The 20,435-nt window shown below is 40.6% G+C and overlaps 1 protein-coding gene across 2 annotated transcripts in view; it reads left to right on the top strand.

The window, feature by feature from the left end:
- The window catches only part of LOC308083135 (protein NLRC3-like), a 36,608-nt gene that overhangs the window by 14,898 nt on the left and 1,275 nt on the right, over nt 1-20,435 (top strand). Inside the window, exons 6-14 of one of the 2 annotated variants that reach the window (XM_080425293.1) lie at nt 5,354-5,467; nt 8,140-8,253; nt 9,291-9,389; nt 12,068-12,143; nt 13,034-13,262; nt 14,601-16,404; nt 16,510-16,680; nt 16,894-17,058; nt 18,305-18,360. In XM_080425293.1, the coding sequence (XP_080281419.1) occupies nt 5,354-5,467; nt 8,140-8,253; nt 9,291-9,389; nt 12,068-12,143; nt 13,034-13,262; nt 14,601-16,404; nt 16,510-16,680; nt 16,894-17,058; nt 18,305-18,360 (2,828 nt within the window). The remainder of the gene's footprint in view (nt 1-5,353; nt 5,468-8,139; nt 8,254-9,290; nt 9,390-12,067; nt 12,144-13,033; nt 13,263-14,600; nt 16,405-16,509; nt 16,681-16,893; nt 17,059-18,304; nt 18,361-20,435) is intronic. The other variant, XM_080425294.1, reaches the window with a different exon arrangement.

Below are 20,435 nucleotides of genomic sequence, written 5' to 3'. Positions count from 1 at the left end.
ACACAGGCACTGGGCAGAGCCTTTCCAACTTCAGTCTATGCTATAACTACAGTGTCTATCATTACAAATTACATTTATTATTAAGGAGGTTACTTTATGGTCATTACAGTCGTAGCCTACTAGACATATGGTGATGAGATGGGTAACAAATGTTTCATATTTATTTTCTTATTCTTCATAAGAAATTAAACAATTCAAGTTTAGAATTGAGAAAACAATACTCAGCAGAGATGGTAAAAGTACTACTCACTTTCTTCACTTAAAGTAGAAGTAGCCTCATATACATTTACTTATGTAAAAAGCGACTTTAGTAAAAGTACTCATTCAACTAATTACTCAAGTAAAAGTACAAAAGTACAGGCTCTGAAATGTACTTGAAAAGTTAAAGTAAAAAGACCTCTTGAAGTCTACCGCAGTGGTTCTCAACCTTTTTACCACCTCAGAAAATAATATTATGGCTCACCATTATGACCGACTGATGTTAAAATACAGTAGCGTAGACCTATACCCATCCTATTCAGCTATTTGCACAGTACAAATGTATTAAGAATATGTCATTTAGATTTTCACAGTGTACATTATGGTAGCAAGACAGACAGACAGACAGACAGAGATGACATTAACAACCGTGAGCTACATTATTCAAACACAGCACGTGAGATACAGTCTACTTCAAACAAACACACACACACACACACATCTTCATTGTCAGGTTAACTCACCATGCTGCGCCGAGGTTCAAAGAGTTTAACACACAGCACTTCCAAATTTTGTACAATGTTTAAGTCACAGGAGCTGGTTTTCATATCGTAAATAATATGAACATTGGCCCAAATCTTGCGTTTAATCCACATGGTTCTTGTTTATTTGTGTTGCGGTCACAGACCATGATAGCAGACTCATACTGGTTAACAGAAACAAAGTTACCATAAAAGCGGAGGATTTCAAAATAAGAGCCGCTTGTAAAGATTAGTCGACAGTAGTTTTATTTTTTTGTCTACTTACAGGAAGTAGAGGTGACACATCAGTACCAGCAACGGTATGCAAGAGGTTTGCATCTGTTCTGCCGCGGCCCGCGCAACATTAAAAATAAAGCAACATATGTTTCTAAATATATATAATTCACACAGCAGGGCCCGAATATATACATTTTTATAAATAATAAGAAGAAGAATATATATAATATTATAATAAAATAATATATATATATATTTTTTTTTACAATAATATATATATTTTTAAATACATAATTCACACAGGGCCCCTGCAGGCTCAGGCCGTGGAACACAAGTTCCACTAAGTTCCACGGTTAATGCGGCCCTGACTGCCAGACATTTTGACCATTCTGACTCATCTTTGAGGACTTACGTAGTTTGTGCTATGACTATGAACACATGGAATATCTCAAAACAAAGCTTAGAATCTCTTCTTTCATCTGAAAAAAAAGTGAGTTGATAGCATGTTCCGTTTTTTTAGCTAGAGGTAGTTGAATACAGCTTGGTTTTCACCAAAAACAGACCTTTTGTTTAGAATCAGAGTTATGAGTATTTTAGTAAGACACACACTTTAGAGGCATAAAATGATTTCAAAAGTGTTTGACATTTATTTTGCACCTTCATTGACATCAGTCATGTAAACAATACTTGTTTATAAAATAAAGTAAAATAAACTGCCTTTGATTGTACATTTATCACTGTTTCCAAAGTGCAAGCTTATTTCAGCTCATTTCAAAAAACATTTTTCACTGTATTTATTTTTTTTCTAAATATTTTTTTTCCAAAAAATAATAAATAATAATTCAAAGTTCAAAGTGCAACATCAATACATTCAACGAGAGCTTCCTTTTCCAAACTTTTTGCCCACACAAGTCAAAATCTCAAGCCACACCTGTATTCATAGCAACAAATAGCAGATCTACAAGCTTTTACTGAGCTTGTAGATCAGCTTTTTTTTCTTTTATGCCATTTATGACAATTTGTGAAAATAAATAAATAAAAATAAGGGATGCCAGGGCGTGACCCCCCAAAATAATCATATTTGAACAGGGGACCACCATTTTGTTTGACTGCTTCCACAGATAAATATTGTGAAAATAGCAGATCTACAAGCTAGCCCTCTCTTCTTCTTCCTCTCCTGTCTGTCTGTCTGTCGTCTGTCTGTCTGTCTGTCTGTCTGTCTGTCTGTCTGTCTGTCTGTCTGTCTGTCTGTCTGTCTGTCTGTCTGTCTGTCTGTCTGTCTGTATTGTGTGATCTGTCTATATATTTATGTTATGTTTTGTGATTTTTTTGTATCCTGATGGCTGCTTGGTACAAAATGAATTTCCGCAAGGACAATAAAGTATATCTATCTACAAGCTCACAACGAGGCGTTGAGATCCCAACCCACAGGTTGAAGACCCTCTGCTAGCGGTCATGTGAGACACATTCCACGCCAGGTTGTGAGAGAGAAATAAGCAACCAGGTCTATGAAAACATGCCCAAAAAACAAAGTGATAGATATGTACTATTTGTACCGCGTAACTTACTACATTGACTAATAGTCCACACATCACATTTCAAGTCGAGTGGGGAAATAGCCGATCCACAACACACGGTTGTGAGCACGGCGATCCGAACACGGGAGAGGGAGAGACTAGCTAGCCTCGGAAGCCAAAGCCTTTTTTTTTGTTTCAAAGAGACTAACTGTATGTGTGTGAGCGCGCGTCTGTGCAGCCTCACACACACACGCACACGCCCACGTTTTTCTTTGTTTGTTTCATAACAACAACTAGCGATCGGCAACTCTTGTGTGCGTCTGTGTGAGGCATGCGCGCGCACACACACAAACACAAGCGTAACTTTTTCTCTTTGTTTCAAACAACAACGTTGTTTCCACTTTGTTTCTCTTTGTTTCAAACAACAACGCGATCGGCGACTACAGCGATCGGCAACTACACGCACGCACACGCACACGCACACGCACACACACATGCACACACACACACACACACACACACACACCCTCCGTGCCCTGGGACGGTGGCGTCGAGCCTGCGGAGAGAGAGAGAAAGGAGAGGAGAGAGAGAGAGAGGAGAGAAACCAGGGACCCCCGGGGGTCCCTGGTTCCACGTCCGCGCCCAGGGACGGTGACTCCCGAGGCGGGTTAGGGCGCTGTAAAAAGAACAAAGTCCTACCTTCGGTTGATGGCGGACCCCTGACCCCCTGATTGACGTTATATCTTGGCTTTAGTGTTTTGTAATAATAATAATAACAATAATAATGATAATATTTTTTTCCCCCACTTTTTTTTCAACTTCTATGTAATTTTCATGGATGAGATTAACTGACAATGTGCCTGAGGGGGTAATCTAACCTGGAACATTAAAAAGACCGTAGACCGTAGGGCTACGGTCTTGGCGCTTAACAGGTGGATTTAATGGACCGTAGTACTACGGCCTTGGCGGTTAATGTGTTAAGGTCTGTGATGAGATCAAATACTTAGCCTATTATATAAAAAATAACCTATCTGGTGATAGGAATATCTACAGGCAACGTAGAATGTTATGCACAAGCTAACATGATTGATCGTGAGTTTATTCCACACTATTCAGAGCTTTGTGCACACCTATGTATACTGCCCACTTATGGCGGCGCTACAGAAAGAGCAGTATGTAGAAACTCAATGTAGCTTATACAAATTGACTTCAAAGATGGACACCACTCGACTGATCAGAGGTTAAAGTATCAGAAAACAACAGATGGCATAATTTTGTTATCAGACTCTACTGATCAAATATCAGAAGTCCTGGGATTATTGGACCAACTATTCATATCTTTGACTTTTCTTACAACGTTACTCTGCAGGAGACTAGCCGTCTGTAAGAGGGTATGTGTGTAATCCACAGGATAAGTGCCACATCTGTGAATCATTCACTTTTTCATCAAATTAATAAACTTGGTACACATGCACAGTTTGAGGTCCTGAACTAATAGTCACCACAAGGGGACCAGTGAATGGCAACTGCAGATACACTTGTGGAATGCCCTACCAACTGAAACTGACTCAAAATATTTAATGAAAGGCTTAAATACTGGTCAAACCAAAACTGTGAACACTAATATGTTAGGCACGTTTGAAAACATCAACGTCGTTGCTTTCATAACTATTATTTGGGAATATTATTGCTTTGTTTAGATAAGAGCTTCTTGCATGTGCTTATTGTAATTGAATATTTTTTTAACTAGGTAGATATTTGTATAGAAAGGCCTAAACCAGGAACAGGGGTCACACATTAACCACGGCTAGAAACCCCACATACAATGCAATGGTTTCATGTTTTTATAACTTGATACATTGTTTTTTGTATTGTCCCTGTTAAATAAACATATATATATATAATTTATACAAAAAAACATGACAAAAACAATAGAGCTATTGCAAAAAAGCCTCCTGGCGGCGATAGCAGCCATTTACCTTTACGCCCAGGGGCGGCCTTAAAGGGATAGTTCACCCCAAAAATTACTTTTTTTCTATCGATTAGTCACCACATGGAGACTTGAATTCAAGGATATTTTTTTAGTTTTTGTCACATTCCTAAGCCAATAATTTTATGACCAGCGGTTCCGGTAGGAGCTACAAAGGAGACTCTTTGTGTCTTCTACCGGAACCGCTGCCGGTTCAATATCCATGAATTCAACCCTCCATGGGGTGACTAATCGATAGGAAAAAAAGTCATTTGGGGGGTGAACTAACTAAGTGTCTCCCCTTTACCTTCCAATGCCCCACATTTTACCCAGGTTGTTATTAACAGGAAATAGGTGTAACTTAAAGAGAGAGACAGAGAGAGAGAGAGAGAGAGAGAGAGAGAGAGAGAGAGAGAGAGAGAGAGAGAGAGAGAGAGAGAGAGAGAGAGACCCGGTGCGAGGAGGAGGGGGGGGGGCTGACAGTGAGCCCTGAGGGCGGGGCCCGTTTTAATTGAAACAGGTGAAACATAGCTAAGGCCGCCACTTTTTATGCCATAACCTAACTATTTACTTTGCATCATATCTCCTGAACCAAACATGATAATACAGAATATAGTATGTCTATCCCCATGTTTACTCTCTCACACACACACACACACACACACACACACACACACACACACACACACACACACACACACACACACACACACACACACACACACACACACACACACACACACACACACACACACACACACACACACACACACACACACACACACACACACACACACACACACACACACACACACACACACACACACACACACACACACACACACACACACACACACATATATTAGTTGATGAATAAATGTAATGTTTCATGTTGGTTGTCATGGTGTCAGGGTTGATCAGCAAAGAGCAGAGTCTCCTGTACCCAGCTGTGTCTCCATGAAGAGTGACCACTCCAAGGGAGGATTTATTAACTTCAAAGATGGACACCACTCTACTGATCAGAGGTCAGAATCTAAAACTATCAGAAAACAACACATGGTTTAGAGTAGACTCAGTAGAGGTCACTTGTTTCTATTTAGATTTATTCATACAAATAAAATAAAAGATCTGTCTTCAAAGTGATGTTTTGAAACTTAACACAAACCCTAGTGTCCCTATTCTTGGATGAATATTCTGGGAAAACATTAGATCTGCAAGTTGATAATGCTCCGGAATGTGTTGAGCCATGAAGTATAGGGTTCAAAACCACCAAAGATCCCTGGGAGGCCTTGTCTGTTTGGAGGATACCAGCTCAATGTAAGTAACACTGTCGTCTGTAAAGTCAGCAATATCCATAATAACTAGCTCCTCTGAGCGCCAGCCTCTGCCAGGCCGGGTTGGCTACCCAGGGCCCTTAAACTTTGGAAAGCAGCCATAGCCAATTGGAATGAAACTGAAAAATCGGACCGATATGTCTTGATCACAAGACCCCAAAGATAATGTGTGTGTGTGTGTGTGTGTGTGTGTGTGTGTGTGTGTGTGTGTGTGTGTGTGTGTGTGTGTGTGTGTGTGTGTGTGTGTGTGTGCGTGCGTGCGTGCGTGCGTGCGTGCGTGCGTGCGTGCGTGCGTGCGTGCGTGCGTGCGTGCGTGTATTAAGGGTGTCACAATACTCGATACGTACCGAAAATGAATCGAAATTGACGTTCGATACAGTGTACCGAAATTATAAGCCGTATCGCTATTCTCACTGTCCAGCGTCCAAGGCAGTGTTGCCAAGGCAGTGTTGCTAAGTCTTCTTATTATAAGCTACTTTGGGCTCGCTTATTTTGGGTTAGGGTTAGGGTTCTTTTCATAGAACTGGTTGCTTGTTTCTCTCACAACATCTGGCAACGCAGGTTTGATTGATTGATGTAGTTTATTTAGTAAGACATGAGAATAGTACATGACAGTACATAACAGTACATGGAAGTACAAATTCACAATACAAGGTCTACTAAACTGGAACTCTCATTAAGCACTAAGCTTGTTTAAGATGAGAACCCCATGCACACAAATCATGATGATATATAAGAGGCAGGCAGATATACACACTACTATACAGAATGTCATACAATCAGCTTTCAGGTTACTGGTATGAAGAGAGAAAAAAAAGAAAAAAGAAAAAAAAAAGGTTGCTGTTTTTCTGTACGTTCCTCCTTCCGACGGGGAAAAAGGAAGCCTCATAGCCGGGTTGACAGAGAGAGAAACCGTGTGTTTCTTCCCAAACTCACACGTAATTCGACTGGCGGGTCGCACTCAAGAAATAACGAGCACAGTCTTGTGATATGCAAACCTTTTCAGTGGTGGAGAACGCTGTATTTAAATATTCAAACAGATATGTAATGTTACAAAGTGCCATGGCAGCAGATCGCATTTGAGCACAAGCGCGTTGCCTGCGATGTATGAGAAATTAAGGCAAGAGTTACTAAAGAATTACTATACTGTAGTTAATATAGTAGTAGTAACTGTAGAATTAACTAGAACGCTCCTCATCAGAGCACAGATCTCCGCCAATCTCCGCCAGGCCGGGTTGTCTACCTAGGGCCCACAAACTTTGGAATTCAGTGATAGCCACTTGGAATGGGAAAAATCATAACCTTTCAAAGAATGTTAACTAATCTTCTTAAAGAAGAATCTGAAAATGTCAATGACAGTTGATAAAACCCAAAGTTTATATTATTAATATGTTAAACATTGTATTATTCTAGATTCTCATTTTTAATGTATAATTCTTATAAACATTGTAATGTATTTATTGAGAAACAAGTGTTTTTCTTTACAAATCAAGAGACAATAGCCTTAAAATGTAATAAAAATCGAATATCGAATCGAATCGTGAGCGTAAAATCGAAAGCCGAATCGAATCGTGGATTAGGCGTATCGTGACACCCCTAGTGTGTATGCGTGTGTGTGTGTGTGTGTGTGTGTGTGTGCAGTGGCGTAACGGAGGGGTAGCAAGTGATGCGGTGCGGGGGGGCCACCAGCAGGGGGGGCCCCGCCTGCGCTAATACAAATATTTTTACAGCAAAAAAAAAGAAAAAAGTTGATTTATATTGGTCAAATAGAACCCAATTAGATCCGAATTAGACCCGAAATTTTTCAGGTTGTGTGCGCGCGTGCATGTAGGCTACGTGGGCCTCACGTGAAACTCCCGCGGGGAGGCCCCGCGATTCTGCGTTACGCCACTGTGTGTGTGTGTGTGTGTGTGTGTGTGTGTGTGTGTGTGTGTGTGTGTGTGTGTGTGTGTGTGTATATATATATATATATAATGTGTACCGATATGTGTGAGTTTTGGACAGAATTTTTCTGTTTACCTTTTAGGCTTTTTAAACAAAACATTTTGCACAGGACAGATACGACAAATGAATACACACAGAAATTGACCAGTACCCATAATCAAAATCTTGATCTCCAATCTCAGAACGTGTCACATAGATGCATTTATACAGATGAAGGGAAATGATTATGCAACATCATTGCGAAATCTCAAATAATTGCAAACAGGCGATTATGTAATACTTTTGACACGCCTATGGAACTGTCCATGCAGAATGCACAAACACACACGCACGCACGCAGTCTCTATGTCCTAATTTAAAAATATGGTGTTTGATTAATGAATAAATGTAATGTTTCATGTTGGTTGTCATGGTGACAGGGTTGATCAGCAGAGAGCAGAGTCTCCTGTACCCAGCTGTGTCTCCATGAAGAGTGACCACTCCAAGGGAGGATATATTAACTTCAAAGATGGACACCACTCCACTGATCAGAGGTCAGAATGTAAAACTATCACAATGTCTTATCTACGGTATTCAATTAAATTAATTAAATATCACAATAAAAACACTTCACAATGAAAAGAAAAATGACATACATAAATATATTTATCTTTGAAGGAGAAATACATTTATGTTTTTTTTAAGACAATGATTAATGGAGTGTACGAATATGAGATATGTCAGACAATGAAACAATCCAAATCAATGGTATATGAGTGACTACAGTGAAAATGGTGCAAAAACAGATGGCATGTCATTTGTTGAGAGGAGAAAGTGTTTCAAAGTGTCCAATAATCACAATGGCCGGGTTTCCCAAAGCGATTTCAGCTGCATAAGAGCCTCCTACACAGCTGCGCATTAGCAAAACATCTACGCACTAGCAGCTGGTTGTGCTGTCTGCTATCTAGCTGGCTTCGGGAAAAAACACTGTCGCAGGTTCTCAAGAGCACAGCGTTACGTGTCTGCTTAACTGGCTTCAGGGGAAACAGCACGTAAGACCTCCTGGACGAAGTAATTTAGAAGCAAACCTGTTTCCCGAAAAGCTTTGTAGCCTATGTAGTGCTGTCCTACGCAGCAGTTTCTTACGAGCGCCTGGGGCCCTTCGTAACGAATACAGTGAAATAAATCGATAAAAATACCCCCCCCACACACACACACACTCACACATATAATTTGTAGAAATAATAATAATAAAATGTGTACTCTCACGGATGATCCGTTTAATATGTATACAAATCTTTTGAAAATAGCAGATCTACAAGCTCACAACACGACATGTTGTGAGCTTGTAGATCTGCTATTTTCAAAAGATTTATGCAAGTAAATTAAATAGAATAACATTCGATTGTGGGTTAATAAATAGGCCTACATATTAAATATCGCTCACATGTATGTGCGAGCGTGTGCACGCGCACCTGACGTTGCGCTCCGTTAGTTTAAACATCCACAGTACACCACTTTCATCTTCATATTTTAATGTAATCTTCATATGAATAAATGTAATGTTTCATGTTGGTTGTCATGGTGTCAGGGTTGAGTCTCCTGTACCCAGCTGTGTCTCCATGAAGAGTGACCAGTCCAAGGGAAGATGGATTGACTTCAAAGATGGACACCACTCTACTGATCAGAGGTCAGAATGTAAAAATGTCACAATGTCTTTCCTACAGGTAATGCAGCATCTTAAATGAGCCTGTTGTTTCTGAATCAGGGGTTGAAGACACATCTAGAACAAATTAATTCATGTTCAATTCAAAATTAAGTGTTCATTATAGTTGCAGGGAGTTAACTGAGGGTCTGCTCTCAATATGGCTCAGACTGTGACATCATATACAATGCAAAGCAGAGTACTATCATGATTATTAGAAGTAGGGAAGACAGTAAACTGTAATTTCCTGTATTTTGTCTGTCTGTTACAGCCCTTAAAGCAGCAATATGTAGTTTGGGGTATCAGTGGCCACTTTGGACACAAATAACATGGCAGCCAATGTCTTTGACTTCATTACCCTTTCTCTGCAAGCATACCTGGCGAGGACGTGCTTTTATTGGACAGCCTTCGCTTTGACTGGCAGTTCTGCCTTTGCAGATGCCAGGATGAAACTCATTGTCCCCCCTATACATAGTAATTCAGTTTTTAAGTCTGACGTCATTTTGTAGTCCGACGTCACGTCCGGGTCCAAAAGGCACCAGCGCCGTCCACTCTTCATTGTAAACAAACATGTTGGAACCCGTCAATCTTTTTACAATAACCTCCTTTTTCAGAAATGAACCATTGAGGGTTAATAAGGGTCTTAATGCTAATATCATAGACAGTAAAAATTAGGCTAATATATATATTTATATTTATATTTATTTATTATTATTATTAACATTCTAATATACATATTTTTTCTATGTATTTATATATATATATTTTTTTTCCTCTTCTCTTTGTCATTGCCAGGAAAGAGGTAGAATGACACTTTAGTCGTTGTTTTAGTCTCAGATCTGTTAAAACAGCGAGGGACACACTGCGCATATTGGGAAAATACACACTTGGACCCGGAAGTTATTCTGGCGGGGCGCAACGGTTGTTAACGTCCTTAACAACCGAATACAGTCAAGCCCCTTGCAGGGACCCCCTGAGTCTATGCATTTATGGAAGGATGATTGTTATTGCTTAAACATGTACCTCTATAATTGTGTGGGACATAGTTGTTAAAACGTTACATAGTGAGGCTTTAAGGTCTGTGATGAGATCAAATAACCTAAAAAATAACCTATCTGGTGATATCTACAGGCAACGTAGAATGTTATGCACACACAACCCGCCCACACCAGGCTTAAAGGCACAAAGTCAGAATGGCTCCTTCAATGATTGATCGTAAGTTTATTCCACACTATTCGGAGCTTTGAGCACACCTTTGTATACTGCCCACTTATGGCGGCGCTACAGAAAGAGCAGTATGTAGAAACTCAATGTAGCTTATACAAATTGACTTCAAAGATGGACACCACTGGACTGATCAGAGGTTAAAGTATCAGAAAACAACAGATGGCATAATTTTGTTATCAGACTCTACTGATCAAATATCAGAAGTCCTGGGATTATTGGACCAACTATTCATATCTTTGACTTTTCTTACAACGTTACTCTGCAGGAGACTAGCCGTCTATAAGAGGGTATGTGTGTAATCCACAGGATAAGTGCCACATCTGTGAATCATTAACTTTTTCATCAAATTAATAAACTTGGTTTAGTTTCCAATTACGGGACGATTCCGTATTTTACGGGACGGGTGGCAACCCTAGCCGGAACCGCTGCCGGTTCAATATCCATGAATTCAAGTCTCCATGGGGTGACTAATCGATAGAAAAAAAAGTCTTTTTGGGGGTGAACTATCCCTTTAATAATCAGGGGGCCTGTTTCAAGAGCTAATGTGAATAATATTATAATAATATTTAAATATGACAATGCTACATCCTTTACTTTGCTCAGCTGACCTGTTCAGGCAATAAAGAGGCTATTCACATGCGTCTGTGCTTGGGAGAGCTTCGGGGGAAAGTTGATTTATGCATTTGTGATGATCATTGTCTCCTTAGAGCTTTTCAGCTGAAGTGGTAACGTTAATGTACATTGTTTTTTGACTGTTCAATACCGTGCGCTGCCGTCTTTGCAGCAACAAAACCTCTCCTCTTCCTGTCGTCCTTTCACAATAAAGTGTCACCCCTTTACCCTCCAATGCCCCACATTTTACCCAGGTTGTTATTAACAGGAAATAGGTGTAACTTACAGAGAGAGAGAGAGAGAGAGCAAGAGAGAGAGAGAGAGAGAGAGAGCCCCGGTGCGAGGGGGGGCTGACAGTAAGCCCTGAGGGCGGGGCCCGTTTTAATTGAAACAGGTGAAACATAGCTAAGGCCGCCACTTTTTATGCCATAACCTAATTATTTACTTTTCATCATATCTCCTGAACCAAACATGAAAATACAGAATATAGTATGTCTATATGTTTATATGGTCAACATATTACAACACACATGGTCACCATGGCCACCATGGTCGCCACAAGGCATTTTTACGATGGCTCAATTTCTGAAAATGTTGAGGACCCCAAACTGCAGTGAAAAAGTTTATTTGTATTTCACATTAATCTCTGGAGTGTGTGTGTGTGTGTGTGTGTGTGTGTGTGTGTGTGTGTGTGTGTGTGTGTGTGTGTGTGCGTGCGTGCGTGCGTGCGTGCGTGCGTGCGTGCGTGCGTGCGTGCGTGCGTGCGCGTGCGCGTGCGTGCGTGCGTGCGTGCGTGCGTGCGTGCATGTGTGTGTGTTCCACAGAGACCAGTATATATCTCAGGGTCCCAGTGGTCAGTCAGCTCAGGAACATCACACAGAGCTGGACTCCATATTTAAGGTATTTCCTCTACAAATGCAATGAAGTGGAAACATGGTGAGGTGATCACAATAGAGACACGTAGGTCGTGTGTCCACCAAAGCATTTATCCAGCTGAAAACAAAAAGAACTGGGAGCAGCAATGGCTGACAGGACCTGGTGGCCTAGGCCTAATATAAATGTATTTTACTTATTGCCATTGTTCTCTGAGACAATCTTATATGAACTGGGTTTTACAAAGATAAACACTTCTCATAGGACCAGTTTATGAATTAACTGTAATTGTTATGCACTTTTTTTTCATATTTTACACACTCTGCTCTTGGCAGTCTGCTTGAGGTGTGGTATTTATTGTTTGATGACACTTCACCTTCATCACAAGGACAAGGACGCTTTTGGGAGATATTGCATATCCAAGACTTTTCTTCTATGACACTGTGAAAATGACCAGTACACTGTTGCCCAGTGTAATGAAAAGTGATGGACTTTACCTCGTAGGGTCTTCGTGTTTTAGTCATGAAAATGAAAATTTTCATTTTCATATCACATGTTTAGTACAGTAAATAAGACAAATAGAAGAAGTTTCATAGAGAACACATTTTTTTTACATACTTTTAATTCATGTTGAAAATGTTAAACCGGGTTAAAAGGACCCGAGGACCCTACGAGGGTTAACTCAATTCATCAATCCATCTATCCGCATCTGCTTATCCAGACTAAGTCAGTCGTGGGGGTAAGAGTTCCAGCAGAGAGCTCCGGGCAACATTAGCCACTTCATACTGGGGGATCCTGAGGCGTTCCATGGCCAGCATGGAGATATAATCCCCCCATCTGGTCCTTGGTCTGCCCAAATGAATCAATCAATTCAATATTGTTGAATTTAAACTTTATTATATTATTATGTGTTTCAGCTGCTTGAAGAGAATCTCGTAACATTTGTGAAGAAGGAGATGAAGAGGTTCCAGAGGGTTCTGACAAAAGATTACCCAGAATGCTTAGAGAGTCAGAAGGAGGAGGGGGAGGAGGTGGATGGTGAGGATGAGGAGGAGAGGAGAAGCATCACAGAGGGAGCTCTGAAGATCACACTGCACCTCCTGAGGAGTCTGAAGCAGGAGAAGCTGGCTGACATCCTGGAGATCAGTAAGAAAGTCTTTATTCACACCTTTAACATGATGGAGAGTAGTAAGAAAGTCTTTATTCACACCTTTAACATGATAGAGAGCAGTAAGACAGTCCTTATTCATACCTTAAGATGATGGAGAGCAGTAAGAAAGTCTTTATTCACACCTTTAAAGGGATATTTCACTTTCAAAAAAACTTTGGGTCATTTTATCGTCTACTCAGGCTTTTGTGAGACCGTTTTTAAGTTGCTTGATTTAGTATTTAGATATTTGATAATCATTTTATCAGACACGCCCCCTTCCTATACAAACCCATTATAACTTCAAACTCAATTTTTAACCTGTTAGATTTATCAAAAACACCCGTCCTTGGTTCTGCTGACTCACCCTGCCCTCCTAATACGTGAGGGGGCCGTGTTTTTTCGATTCTTTTTTTCATTTATTTTATTTAATGTTTTTATTGTATTTAATTAATTATTTAATTTTTTTTTCTCGAAAAAACACGGCCCCCTCGCGTATTAGGAGGGCAGGGTGAGTCACCAGAACCAAGGACGGGTGTTTTTGATGAATCTAACATGTTAAGAATGGAGTTTGAAGTTATAATGGGTTTGTATAAGAAGGGGGCGTGTCTGATCAAATGAATATCAAATATCTAAATACTGAATCAAGCAACTTAAAAACTGTCTGGGGGGCTCACAAAAGCCTGAGTAGACGATTAAATGACCAAAAGTCTTTTTTGAAAGTGAAATATCCCTTTAACATGTCTTTTTTTTAAAGTCTTTATTCATACCTTTAACATGATGGAGAGCAGTAAGAAAGTCTTTATTCACACCTTTAACATGATGGAGAGCAGTAAAAAAGTCTTTATTCACATATTTATACATGATGGAGGGAAATTGAGGCAAAATAATACATTTCGACAACTCTGTGGTCGATGTAAACATATCTCCAAGCAGATCTCTATGATTCTTAGAAACAATTCACACAATAAGCTATTAACTATAACTTCATTTGTTACTTTATTTAATATTCAAATAATACTTATAAAGGACCAATTGCATTACCCTGCCACACATGCATTGGAAAGGATAAATATAATCTGTATCAGAAGTGTACAAGTGTAGTAGACACACCAGGAATCAATAATCTAGAGGATTTAATTGTCACTAGTCATGCAGGTATAAGCAGCCAAATGCAAGCGTGATGATGTCCACAATACTGTGCTAACAACAACATAACAACAATAACAACAGTAATAAAGATGAAGATCTTCTTCTGGCAATTTGTTTTATTACTATCTGGTCGGTCACTTACGTTAACATATATACTCACTGGTGTCTTCCGTTCTTTGGTTTAGAAACTCTTGCTCCTGTTAGTCAACAACAACTCAAGTCTAATCTGAGGCAGAAGTGTAAGAATTTGTCTGAGTGGATTGCTAAAGAGGGAAACCCAACACTTCTAAATCAGATCTTCACAGAGCTCTACATCACAGAGGGAGGCAGTGGAGAGGTCAATAAAGAACATGAAGTCAGACAGATTGAAACAGCATCCAGGAAACCAGCGAGACCAGAGACACCAATCAGATTTGAAGACATGTTCAAACCTTTACCTGGACAAGATGAACCAATCAGAACAGTGATGACAAAGGGAGTGGCCGGCATTGGTAAAACAGTCTTAACTCAGAAGTGTGCTCTGGACTGGGCAGCAGACAAAGCCAACCAGAATATCCACTTCATGTTTCCACTCACTTTCCGAGAGCTGAATCTGATGAAGGAGAAGAAGTACAGCTTGGTGGGACTTCTTCGTCATTTCTTTGGTGGAATCATGAAACCACTAATCTGCAGCTTAAAAGAGTTCCAAGTTGTGTTCATCCTTGATGGATTAGATGAATTGAGGCTTCCTTTAGACTTCCAAAACAATGAGATTGTAACTGATGTCACAACGCCAACCTCGATAGACGTGCTGCTGATAAACCTCATCAACGGAAACCTGCTTCCCTCTGCTCGCATCTGGATAACTACACGACCTGCAGCAGCCGATCAGATCCCAACTGATTATGTTGACAGGGTGACAGAGGTGAGAGGATTCACCGATCCACAGAAGGAGGAGTACTTCATCAAGAGATTTGGGGATGAGAAGCAGGCACGCCCAATCATCTCACACGTCAAGAAATCCAAAAGCCTCCACATCATGTGTCACATCCCAGTCTTCTGTTGGATCACTGCCGCAGTTCTGGAGGACTTGTTGAGAACAGATGTGAAAGGATTGCTGCCAAAGTACCTGACTGAGATGTACCTCCACTTCATGTTGGTTCAGTCCAAACAGAAGAATGTGAAATATCATGATGGAGCTCAGACACATGCTGACAAGACTCCAGAAAATACCAAGATCATTCTGTCTTTGGGAAAACTGGCATTTGAACAGCTAGAAAAAGGCAACCTGATATTCTATGAAGCAGACCTGAGAGAGTGTGGCATTGATATCAGAGATGCCACTGTGTACTCTGGAATGTTTACACAGATATTTAAAGAGGAGAGTGGGTTGTACGAGGACACAGTGTTCTGCTTTGTCCATCTTAGTGTTCAGGAGTTTCTTGCTGCTCTTTATGTCTTTGTCTCCTTCATCAACACTGGTGTCAACCTACTGTCAGAACCACAAGCAACCTCCAACTGGCCCAAGTTATTTGGAGACAAACCTAAGTTAAATCACCTCTACCAAAGGGCTGTAGACAAGGCCTTACAGAGTCCAAATGGACACCTGGACTTGTTCCTCCGTTTCCTGCTGGGCCTGTCTTTGGACACCAATCAGACACTCCTACAAAGACTGCTGACACAGACAGAAAAAAGCTTCCAGACCAATCATAAAACAGTCAAATACATCAAGGAGAAGATCACAGAGAATCCATCTCCAGAGAGAAGCATCAATCTGTTCCACTGTCTGAATGAGCTGAATGATCATTCTCTAGAGGAGAACATCCAACAGTACCTGACGTCAGGCTGCCTCTCCACAGACAAGCTCTCTTCTGCTCAGTGGTCAGCTCTGGTCTTCATGTTGCTGTCTTCAGAAAAGGAGCTGGACGTGTTTGACCTGAAGAAATACTCTGCGTCAGAGGAGGCTCTTCTAAGGCTGCTGCCCGTGCTCAAAGCCTCCAATAAAGCTATGTAGGTGCACTGATATATTTGGATATATGGATATATTTCATATATTATATGATCTTTCTTTAATAGTAAATTCAAAAACATGTTTTGTTACTAATGCTTCTTCAGGCTAAGTGGCTGTAACCTGTCAGAGAGTTGCTGTCAAGGGTTAGCGTCAGTTCTCAGCTCCAGCTCTAGTCTGAGAGAAGTGGACCTGAGTAACAATGACCTTCAGGATTCTGGCGTAACCTTGCTGGCAGTGGGACTGGGGAGTCCACACTGCATACTGGAGACCCTCAAGTCAGTATGCCTGAAACTAAACTGTGTTCAACTGTGTTTAAATAAAACAAAAGTTTCTAAAATCAATGGAACACAATATAACATTGTGAAACTCCTCACTGTATGTATACGCTGTGTGTGTGTGTGTGTGTGTGTGTGTGTGTGTGTGTGTGTGTGTGTGTGTGTGTGTGTGTGTGTGTGTGTGTGTGTGTGTGTGTGTGTTTGTGTGTGTAGTTTGTCGGGATGTCTGGTCACAAAGAAAGGCTGTTCTTCTCTGACCTCAGCTCTGCGCTCCAACCCTTTGCATTTGAGAGAGTTGAACTTGACCTTCAATCATCCAGGAGAAACGATGCTCTCTGCTGTTGTGAAGGATCCACACTATAGACTGGACACTCTGAGGTATGAGAGACTTGGTCTGTGTGTGAATGTTCATAGTGTCTACTGTCTATTCTACTGTCTATTCAGACCTTGTGTAAACACCAGGCATCACATAGAAATAAGTTAGGCAATTCAACTCAGGCGAGGCTGTGTGCGTGAGACAAACGCAACATTTGTGTTGGGTGATTGGGTGGGTAGGACTCATGTTTGGGTGGGATGGATGACTGGATAGTTACATTAAATGTATAGTCAACAAAACCAGGAAATAAGAAAACCTTACAGTTTTGAGCCTATACATTTTGGGACAAATTTGGCAACCTTTTTACGCCATGGTTCCTATGAGGTGAGCCATCTAGAACTTTCATCTAGGATGACGAGGCCTATGTGTCCATCTAGAAGAGTGTGTGTGTGTGTGTGTGTGTGTGCGTGTGTGCGTGTGCGTGTGCGTGTGTGTGTGTGTGTGTGTGTGTGCGTGTGTGTGTGTGTGTGTGTGTGTCCTCAGCTAATATAGCAAACCACTTCACCAATCAGTGTCTAATGTCTTGTGCACACTGCCAGTAGGTCAAGGAAGTAAATTGATGTCATAATGTTGATGTCAGAGATCTACAGGGAAGCCACACCATTATTACACCCTGTCTTGTTAATACAGTGCTAGTGTGATGTTTTTCGGAACGCATCTCCCTCTCTTATGCAATATCTGTTGTACCTGTTGTCATAGTAACTTGGCAGAACCACTTGGAGGCCAGTCTATGATGTAAGTACGATGACGTCATATTGATGACATCAGGGATCTCCATTTATGGGCATAAAAGGGACAGAGAGAAAGACAGATACAGAGAGATATGTGGGTTTTTGGTTTTGGACAACAGCTGATCCGAATGACTTTCCACTCAGAACATTACTCCCTCTGGTCCTCATTGATACACACTTTGTGAGACTCCTCTGTGAAATGTGCTATATAAATAAAATGTACTTACTTACTTACATCAAGATACAGAACTCACACAGAAAGAGATTATGTACATCTATACATCCCGTCAAATCCTGTCATATCAGTACACTGAACAATAGACAGTATGAGCTTTCACCCACAGCCTTGATGTCTATATGATCTACTAGGTTTAGAGTAGGGAACAATTTTCTCAATCATACTGTGATGCTATTCTGTATTGTTTGATGTTTAATGGTGTAAAATCATTATCAATCATAGTTTATATGATTAAAGAGAATATTCAGGCCTGACTTTCTGTCTCTCCTCCAACTCCAGTGTGGACCATGGTGGAGAGTGTTGGCTGAAACCAGGTTTGAGGAAGAGCATGATAAGTAAGTGTCTATTCTGCTGTAATCATGAAATCAAAACATTACATCCAGCTATTTAGATGAGCAGCTCATATACACATCAGCATGTGACATTCACTCATTCACATCCTACTCTGAATGAAGATGATAACTAGAAAAAGTGCTCCTCGGAGCACAGGTCTCCGCCAGGTCAGGTACGTTATTGTGGCCTCCTGGTGGTGCTATAATAGGCCAATGTGAAAAGGGTGCCATTTCTTCTTAAGCCTTTCACGGCAATCTGCATTCATGATTTGAGGCATTTTGTGCCAAAAATGTGTTTTGCTAAATTAGACCTGCTGGTGGCGCTATAACAGGCAAATTTGTAAAGGGTGGCATTTCTTCCTCGGCCTAGTGGGAATGCGCGTGTGAAATTTCACGGAAATCGCAAGCTGCGTTCATGATTTTAGGCATTTTGTTCAAAACAGACAAATCCTGCAAACTTTGGAAGCCAACCTTAGCCAATAAGGATGGAATATGGAAAATCGGACAGATCAGTGTTGATCACATGACTATAGAGATAATGTGTACTGATTTGTGTGATGTTTGGATCAAATCTTTAGGAGTAATATAAAAAAATGGGTTTCGCACAAATCGGCCTCCTGGTGGCGCTATAATAGGCCCATGTAAAATAATTGGGGCAGAGGTTCTGAATTGGCATCCAGGGAGTGCGTGTGCACAGTTTCGCAGCGACCGGGCCAACGGTGCCGGAGATTAGCTGCCAACAGGCAGATGGACACACGGACGGACACGCGGACGGACGGACGGACAGGGGGTAAAACATACTCTCTCACCATGCCTTTTGGCCTGGCGGAGACAATAACCATAATGTGTTGGCTAATACAGTATGTGATATTAACAAAAACATACCTCCAAGCACCAGACTGACAGTGACTGTCATTGTATGTCATCAAGTCACCATATAGCTGTCTGTCATGGGCATGATGTGCCCTCTAGCTGTCACCTGTGGGCATTACAGTCCATCTGTTACCAGTCAAACCAGAGGACTGAAGGATGGTCTGTTACAGTAATGTGAGGTGAAATATGTGCCTGGGTAGACAGTGAATATCAATGCATACTGTATGTCTTCAATTAACACAGTCAGCAGCCCAACTTCAAATTACACATTGGTAAATCAAATATAGTCTACAGTTGTTAGGCTATCCACAAGTTTCCTATGGTGGGCATCACTTCCTGTCGATTTGATCATGTGTCAAATCGACAGGAAGTGATGCCCACCATGCCTTAGGAAACTTGTGGATGAATCAACAAATATGCCTGTGAAGTCAGCTAATCTAACTTAATCAATGAACACATCTAGATAATAATGTGTTCACAGTTATAGAATAATATAAATACCATTGTGTCCAGAGAGAGAGAGAGACAGAGAGAGACAGAGACAGAGACAGAGACAGAGACAGAGACAGAGAGAGCTCAACGCGTCACGGCGCGTTGTGAGCTTGTAGATCTGCTATTTTCAAATAGTAAAAGTATAACATAGGGCTGAAGATGGCAGCCAATTATCGCCTGCAAATAGGCCAGTCACAATTATTACATAATTGCCTAATTGAAATTATTTGAGATAATCACGATTATTTTTTGTATAATCGTCATAATCGTTTCCATGTTGAAAATGTTCATAGATTTTCAAACATCGTCCAAAAATAGTGTAAATAGCTTACAACACGTCACAAAGTGATCTATAAGCTTGTAGATCAGCTATTTCCGCTATTTAAAAAAATGTTTGATATAAAATTATTAAATGTGTCAGTAATTTCTTTGCATATTTAAGTTGTTTGTCATATCTGCCCTGTGCAGTTTGTGAAGTAATCGTGACAACAGATTATGAAGCAAATACAAAAACAAACAGAAAACAAAAAAATAAATTCTATTCATGTTCCAATGTTCAATTTCAAAAACACAATTAAATCGTAAATCTCAATTATTTTTGTGACAATTATTTGACGATTTAAATTTGGAATCGTGACAGCCCTACCTGTAAACACACACACACACACACACACACACACACACACACACACACACACACACACACACACACA

The sequence above is a fragment of the Gymnoscopelus braueri genome (assembly GCF_963280865.1).
Source record: "Gymnoscopelus braueri genome assembly, chromosome: 4".
Lineage (NCBI taxonomy): Eukaryota > Metazoa > Chordata > Actinopteri > Myctophiformes > Myctophidae > Gymnoscopelus > Gymnoscopelus braueri.
The sequence above is the reverse complement of the archived record's forward strand: the minus strand, read 5'-3'. Positions and strand labels throughout refer to the sequence as shown.